Source organism: Astatotilapia calliptera, chromosome 7 (genome assembly GCF_900246225.1).
Source record: "Astatotilapia calliptera chromosome 7, fAstCal1.2, whole genome shotgun sequence".
NCBI classification, from domain to species: Eukaryota; Metazoa; Chordata; class Actinopteri; order Cichliformes; family Cichlidae; genus Astatotilapia; species Astatotilapia calliptera.
Window position 1 is genome coordinate 4,573,272 of NC_039308.1, and position 7,450 is coordinate 4,580,721.

Sequence of the window (7,450 nt, forward strand, 5' to 3'; positions counted from 1 at the left end):
ATTTTAGAAGAAAATGGTTAAATTTATTTTAGCTTATGCTAATGATACCTTTTTACACTTGGACAGTAAGGGCAAAGTTAGGTGCTGGATATTTAAATAACCTTTTGAAACTTCAACATCCAACAAAAATTGTAAAAATTGTATATATGATTATATACAGCTTCATATTTAAAAATATAATTGTATACACATGCACACACAAATATATGTAACACAGTCCTGGTAGAGGATCCGAGCTTAGACCGCCACAGCCGCAAGAGGGGAATTTTTAAAATATAAAAATCTTTCAATCATTTGTCCTTTCCCTGAGATAATAATTAGTTTCATTTTTGTTTTAATCACTTAAAATACAGGAAAATGAAGAATTTCATGTTCACAGTTGAAATTCCCTCCAGTGTGATGCAGGAAGTAGACTAACAGACTTACGTGAGGCGTCGCAGTAGTAAATAGTAAACAGCACGAGCAGCAGTCCCACGGTCAGGCTGAGAGTCTTCATGTTCGCTGTAGACCTGGTGATGCTGGTGTTTCAGATCTGAAGTGATTTGTCCTGCTTCCCTCGGCTTAAGTCTGACATGCTCACATGTCCTCATCTGCATATTCAAAGCCGTTCTAAGAAAAGTGGAAAAAAAATTATAAAACAAATATAAGGCAACAGGAAGTTTGAGGGGCTCACCGCCACTCTGATTGTGTGATAGAACAAGGTCAGACAAACCACTCATTCTGCAAAGCCTTTGCATTGTCTTTACATCATACATAGTCATAATGTTTCCACCATTAAACCTCTAATGTTGTTTCATAACTGTCACCAATAGTCCTTAATCATCACTTTCTGAGCCTTGCAGTGTGCAGGTTACAGTGATGGTCTGTGCGAGAATCATCAGGCAACGCATACAAGCATCTGCACACGAAATGTATTTAGAAATATGTTTTTTATTACTAAGCAGTTTTTTGTACAGTAACATAATAACATTTCTGAGATGCATGGGGTTTGAGCAACAAAGGTATTCTAGGTCAAATTTGACACAGGCAGGTCTGAGTGTTTCAGAAACTGCTGATCTGCTTTTTCCCACACAACCATCTCTGTGGTTTACAGAGAATTCTCAGAAAACATAAAATGTTCAGTGAGCAGCAGTTTTGTGGGAGAATATGCTTTAATTGATCCCGAAGGTCAGAACAAAATGGTCAAACTGTTTCAACTAATAGGAAAGCAACAGTTACTCAAAGGACCACTCGTTACATCGTAACCAATGTATGTAGAAGAGCATCTCTCGGTGCACCATATGTCAAAATAGATGAGTGAAAAGTTGTTCCCTGGTCTGATGAGTCTCAGTCTCTGCTGTGACAGTCAGATGGTAGGGTCAGAATTTGGTGTAAGCAGCATGTAAGCGTGGGACGAGAGAGAGCAGTGAGCACGGGGAGTGCAGAGACACAGGAGCAGAGAGCACTAAACAAGGACTTTTTGGGAAGAAGACACGGCACCGGAGACGAGGGAACTCACAGGGATTTATTGTTATGTAACTTTTGGCTCACTGTAAATAAACACACTGCTTTCTTTGCACCAAGTCTTGCGTTTGGGTTCAATTTCCCCCACATCCCCACGGTTGGCCAGCACCCACCGTGACATTTTGCTGTTTCTCTGGTTATTATCTCTGAATGCCTTTTACCATTTTTACAGATTCAAAGAGTTGTTCAAATGAAAACAAGAGACTGAGAAACACTGGATGACAGTTTTTTTAAGATCTGTATTTAATGAGATTATAAAGATCTTTTTACAGCTTTGAGCTTGAGGCAGCAGAGTAAAAAGCACTTTTGTATTATTATTTCTTTACAGTTCTTGCCCTGCACAAAACATACCTAACACACATCTGATCAGTCACATAAACGTCTAACAGTCTTTTCAGAGAACTTGCATACATTTTTTTGTTTATTTTTAAGCCAGTTTTATAAAAATACAAATACAAAGCGAAGCCATAAGGCCTTAAAAAAGCAGTCAATTATTAACTAAAGCTGATAGCTGACGATCTTGGTGGCGGCTAGCTGCTGCCTTCAGTGTTGTGGAGCCGATACATGTCCTGAGCCCACTGGAAGCTCTGAGTGTAGCAGATCTTTTTTCCTCTGACAGTGTGGACTCTGCAAAACATGCACACAAAAATCGTTTTATTCACACTGCTTTGATTGAGTTCTTGCAGACGGCCTGTCTAAACTTCACATATCCCTTTTTATACTTTATTCATGACCAGTCCTGTTTGAAAATATCAAACTTACATGTACGCCTTCTTGGGACAGGAGCTGTGCGTCTGGGTGATGAAGGACACCAACTTCACCGGTATTGCATTTATTTTAAAGTTGAAGCAGCAGGTTCCAGGAGCTGTGCTGAACTTTACGCCTTTCGCTGAGAGCAAGGTAAAAGACTAAAGTCAGTATCAACATGTCAGCTGTAAATTTTCAAACAAATGCAAGGAGTCATAAAGATTAAACACTCACGGATGGCATCACAGCAGCAGGCTGCAAGCAGCAGCAGTCCCAGAGAGAAGCAGAGAGTCTTCATGATGCTGAGAGAGGAGGGATGAGGAGGATCTTCTTTGTCGTGTTTTTATCTGATATTGACCCATTTCCCCAAGCAGATGGGGAATACACTGACTCACAACCCAAATGCAGAATTGCAAGTCCTTGAGTACCCATCACTAGGCCCGGCTGGTTCTAAAATGATTTGCATGACATTGAGTGAAATTTGAGTATTTGATCCTTTACAGCCCAGCCACAATTCTGACTCCCACAGACTGGCTCTGTGCACATGTAGGAGAGGTCATGAGGTAAAGAGGTCTATATTAATGAATTTACCGGCTAATAGTGTGTGGCTATGGGCTGTGTCCTTATTCACCTGGCAGTCAAAGGCTATAATAATAATAACCTTATGCTCCTGTACAGTTTAAAGGGGGACCTGCTCACATGTCCTCATCTGCATATTCAAAGTCGTTCTAAGAAAAGTGGGGGGAAAATTATAAAACAAATATAAGGCAACAGGAAGTTTGAGGGGCTCACCGCCACTCTGATTGTGTGATAAAACAAGGTCAGCCAAACCACTCATTCAAGCCTTTGCATTGTCTTTACATCATTGTTAAGTCTAATTGTTGAATGTTGTCATTGTGGTTCTTAAATTTGTAAAGTCTTAGTTCAATCTATAGGATCAAGACATTCCTTTGTCTCTGACCACCTCTCCAGCCACTCTGTGCTGGGAGAGGTTTTATCACAGACACATCCCTTGTGAAGATTCTGTTTGATGTTTGGTAAGCTTCCTGCCCTTTGGATGTCTGTGAAGGTTCTCAGTCATCCAGGTCATCGTAGTCAAAGGAGCTTGCGAAGAAAAAGCGTCTGGACTTCTTTAAGTTGCTTGAAGACGTTTCACCTCTCATCCGAGAAGCTTCTTCAGTTCTAAGGTTAAATGGTGGAGAGTCCCAGATTTAAACCTAGTGGGAGTATCCCTCCACAGAGGGACAAAAGGACCCCCTGATGATCCTCTAATCGCCTGAGCCAAGGTGTGAAACTGGGTGTGGGTCCCAATCAGCCAGAGTTTCGGGTGAGCTCATTGTGGATTGGGCTCAAAGATGGTCGCTCGTCGTTGAACAGAGGCGGTGGTTTACGACACCAACTCTCTGCCATCTATAATCCAGTTTTGAGTTCCCTCCCCAGACGCCTTAACACCCACTCACATCCTGGGCCATCTGACTTCAGGAATTCGCATGATAAGGTGGGGCCAGGTTTCACAATGAGCTCACCCGAAACTCTGGCTGATTGGGACCCACACCCAGTTTCACACCTTGGCTCAGGAGATTAGAGGATCATCAGGGGGTCCTTTTGTCCCTCTGTGGAGGGATACTCCCACTAGGTTTAAATCTGGGACTCTCCACCATTTGACCTTAGAACTGAAGAAGCTTCTCGGATGAGAGGTGAAACGTCTTCAAGTAACTTAAAGAAGTCCAGACGCTTTTTTTGCAAGCTCCTTTGACCGCCCTTTCGATGGCTTCATTGTTTTGTGCATGGTGAAACATATATTGGGTGTGGGGGAGATTACCATTTTATGACTAAGGATGTTGTTAGAAACAGTTGGAAGTCACGCACACAGAGAGACACACATTCTCACACACTCACTCAAACACACACACACACACACACACACACACACATTCTTGCACATGCATACACGTGCACACACACATACACACACATAGTGCCTTGCCTTTGTCACCAAGGGGGGTTTTACGGAGGGAGGTGCTTTTGCTGTGATGTGTACTGTAACAGTTTGTCAATAAAAAGGCTACGAGGACAGCTGCTCTTTGAAGGATTTGGGTTTGGAGTCAGGTGAGGAGCGTGAGCTCCAAGAGCTGGTTCTGACCCAAACTTCCCTCGTTAGCGAGTTAAAAAGCCGGTTGAAGATGTTCTGTCTTGTTTTCCGCTCTTCCTGAGGAATAAGTCTCTAAACTAGCGGGGCATGTGGAAACACAGACCCAACAATCATACATAGTCATAATGTTTCCACTATTAAACCTCTAATGTTGTTTCATAACTGTCACCAATAGTCCTTAATCATCACTTTCTGAGCCTTGCAGTGTGCAGGTTACAGTGATGGTCTGTGCGAGAATCATCAGGCAACGCATACAAGCATCTGCACACGAAATGTATTTTAAAAATATGTTTTTTTATTACTAAGCAGTTTTTTGTACAGTAACATAATAACATTTCTGAGATGCATGGAGTTTCAGCAACAAAGGTATTCTAGGTCAAATTTGACACATACCGTATTTTTAATCAAATTTAAAGACATGAAGTGTAAAAATGTTATTCTTTTCCTTTTTTTGAGACCACAGTGATCTCGACCCCTAACCAAGAAACCACATCAAAGGATGGCCAGCCAGATGCCCACCCTGTGTCTGGTTGTCGGGGTTTATTCATGTTCACATAGCAGTATCATAATAAAATCCACCTCAAAATAAAAAAAAATTTCATCTTTAATTTATCTCTCTATTTGTTTAGCAGCAATTTATTTGCAATATGTAAAATGTCTATTTAACTTGTGTCTTCTTTCCTGCCCTTTTTGTGCAACACCTTTTTCCCATTACTCATTAATCTCTTTAGTCTGTCTTGTTATAGTTGCACTCCAGCATGCCTGTGATTCTCATGTTTGCAGTTATTATTCTGTGTATGGATATTTTACCTGATTTTTTACCTTACTTTTTTGTCAGGTCTTTGCTCTAATATTATCACCTGCTAATGTCTTGACCTGTGTCTTGGGTTAAAGATTTGGATTTTATTCTTTCTTGGTGTTTTATGTCCTGCATTTGGATTCTTTCTCTGTGGTTCATTATGCAAAGATGGTGGTTTTGATTCAAATAAACCCTTTGACAGTATTAACGTCTTAGAGGCTTCTTCTCCATTATCGGGGTCACTGGGGTGATGTGACCTGCTCCCCTGCTCTATATAATTTGATTTCCTGAAAGGAAGCAGCAGAAGAGCATAAAAGCCAACTTCACCTGCTGGTTTAGGAAATTTTCAAGTCAATGCATTTAAGTAAGATGGCTTGCTGAAGTTCAAACTGAGCATCGGAAAGTTCACTTTAAAAACTTTGAAAGTGGCCTGGTTGTTGGTGTCAGGCAGGTCTGAGTGTTTCAGACACTGCTGATCTGCTTTTTCCCACACAACCGTCTCTGTGGTTTACTGAGAATTCTCAGAAAACATAAAATGTTCAGTGAGCAGCAGTTTTGTGGGAGAATATGCTTTAATTGATCCCGAAGGTCAGAACAAAATGGTCAAACTGCTTCAACTAATAGGAAAGCAACAGTTACTCAAAGGACCACTTGTTACATCGTAGCCAATGTATGTAGAAGAGCATCTCTCGGTGCACCATATGTCAAAATAGATGAGTGAAAAGTTGTTCCCTGGTCTGATGAGTCTCAGTCTCTGCTGTGACAGTCAGATGGTAGGGTCAGAATTTGGTGTAAGCAGCATGAAAGCATGGCTCCATCCTGCCTGATATCAATGGTTCAGGCTGCTGCTGGGGTAACAGTGTGGGGAATATTTTCTTGGCACACTTTGGGCCCCACTTTGGCTACTAACTGCCCATCTTTTAAACACCACAGCCTCCCTGAACATGGGATGTGGTGGAACAAATGAGTCATGGATCAGCTGTACATCATGGATGTGCAGCTGATCAACTGTGTGATGCTCTGTTGTCAACACGGACCAAATTGTCTGAGAAACGTTTATTGCAGTTTCCTAAATATATGACAGGAAAAATCACAGAAACTCTGAGAGCAAAAGTTGATCCGAGTAGCATATAACTAATGAATATTAGAAATATCCTGTCTCAGAGTGACGCTGAAAAACTACTTCATGCATTTATTACTTCCAGGCTGGACGACTGTAATTCTTTATTATCAGGATGTCCAAAAAACTCCCTGAAAAGCCTTCAGTTAATCCAAAATGCTGCAGCAAGAGTCCTGACAGGGGCTAGAAAGAGAGAGCAGATTTCTCCTGTACTGGCTTCCCTTCACTCCCTGAGCCTGGGTCTGCTGTAGGTTTCTTCCTGTTAAAAGGGAATTTTTCCTTCCCACTGTTACACCTTGAGGAAACTCTTGTTGTGATTTGGTATTCTAACTAAAATGTAACTGATTTTTATCCATATTTTGTATATAGAACACCTTCTATTCATTTCCAGATTGATATTCCTAAAATCTGCTAGAGGACTTTGATTGAATCACGGTACAAAATGTCGTTTAGGAAGCATGAGCTTTTATTTCACAGAGACTACTTGTACACACACCTCGTTATCTGAAACCCTCTTCTTAAAAATGGTAAACACAGTCCCTTTATGTAGACTTTCAATATATATATGACAAATAAACCTTGTCTTACGTTACAAGTGTTATAAGCCGTTAACTGATTGAACTTTTTTAATTACGTAAGTGTAAAATTTTCTTCATCTTATAAGTGACCTAGATTGGGGTGGTGGGTGTTATTGTTGCCCAGCTGCTTGCAGTAAATTGTGTTTGAAGATTGAACCGATAATGCTGTGTGTTGCACTGCAGGTCTGCAGCCTGTGTTGATGCTATCAGTGAAGATTGAACTCTAGCCATCGCTGGGGGGTGGTCACACACACACACACAGACAACGGATGACTTAAGATAAGTACACGTTAACACAGAAACAAGCGCAAGAGCTAAAACCTCACAGATGTTATCACAACGACAGATCAGCTTGTGGTTTAACTACGTTCCGATAAATGCAGACTGGTGCAGGTCGTCTTTGTTCGTTTCAGATTAAATCCCCCTACATGCTTTCTAATGTGCTTACGAATGTCAGTGTACCCCAGAATTACACATGAGTCATGGCATACATGCCAGTAAAATGAGCTAATATAAATTTCCTAAAGGTGACTGCGAGGCCTGTGGCACAC

The 7,450-nt window shown here is 41.2% G+C and overlaps 1 protein-coding gene across 1 annotated transcript; it reads right to left on the minus strand.

Moving 5' to 3' along the window:
- Positions 1-1,969: 1,969 nt before the first annotated feature.
- Positions 1,970-2,548, minus strand: LOC113027495 (monocyte chemotactic protein 1B-like). The gene is made up of 3 exons (XM_026177113.1): positions 2,485-2,548; positions 2,266-2,392; positions 1,970-2,130 (listed from the first exon to the last, which is right to left on the minus strand). Exons 1-3 carry the CDS (start codon positions 2,546-2,548, stop codon positions 2,034-2,036), a joined length of 288 nt encoding a protein of 95 aa, XP_026032898.1. The 3' UTR covers positions 1,970-2,033.
- Between the last annotated feature and the right edge of the window lie 4,902 nt (positions 2,549-7,450).

What these genes read in the sequence shown, in the direction of transcription:
- LOC113027495 (XM_026177113.1), bottom strand. Translation starts at nt 2,548, where the DNA reads ATGAAGACTCTCTGCTTCTCTCTGGGACTGCTGCTGCTTGCAGCCTGC. An exon ending in CTGCTGCTGTGATGCCATCC is followed by an intron (nt 2,393 to 2,484) that starts GTGAGTGTTTAA and finishes CCTTGCTCTCAG; the next exon opens with CGAAAGGCGTAAAGTTCAGC. An exon ending in TGTCCCAAGAAGGCGTACAT is followed by an intron (nt 2,131 to 2,265) that starts GTAAGTTTGATA and finishes CATGTTTTGCAG; the next exon opens with AGTCCACACTGTCAGAGGAA.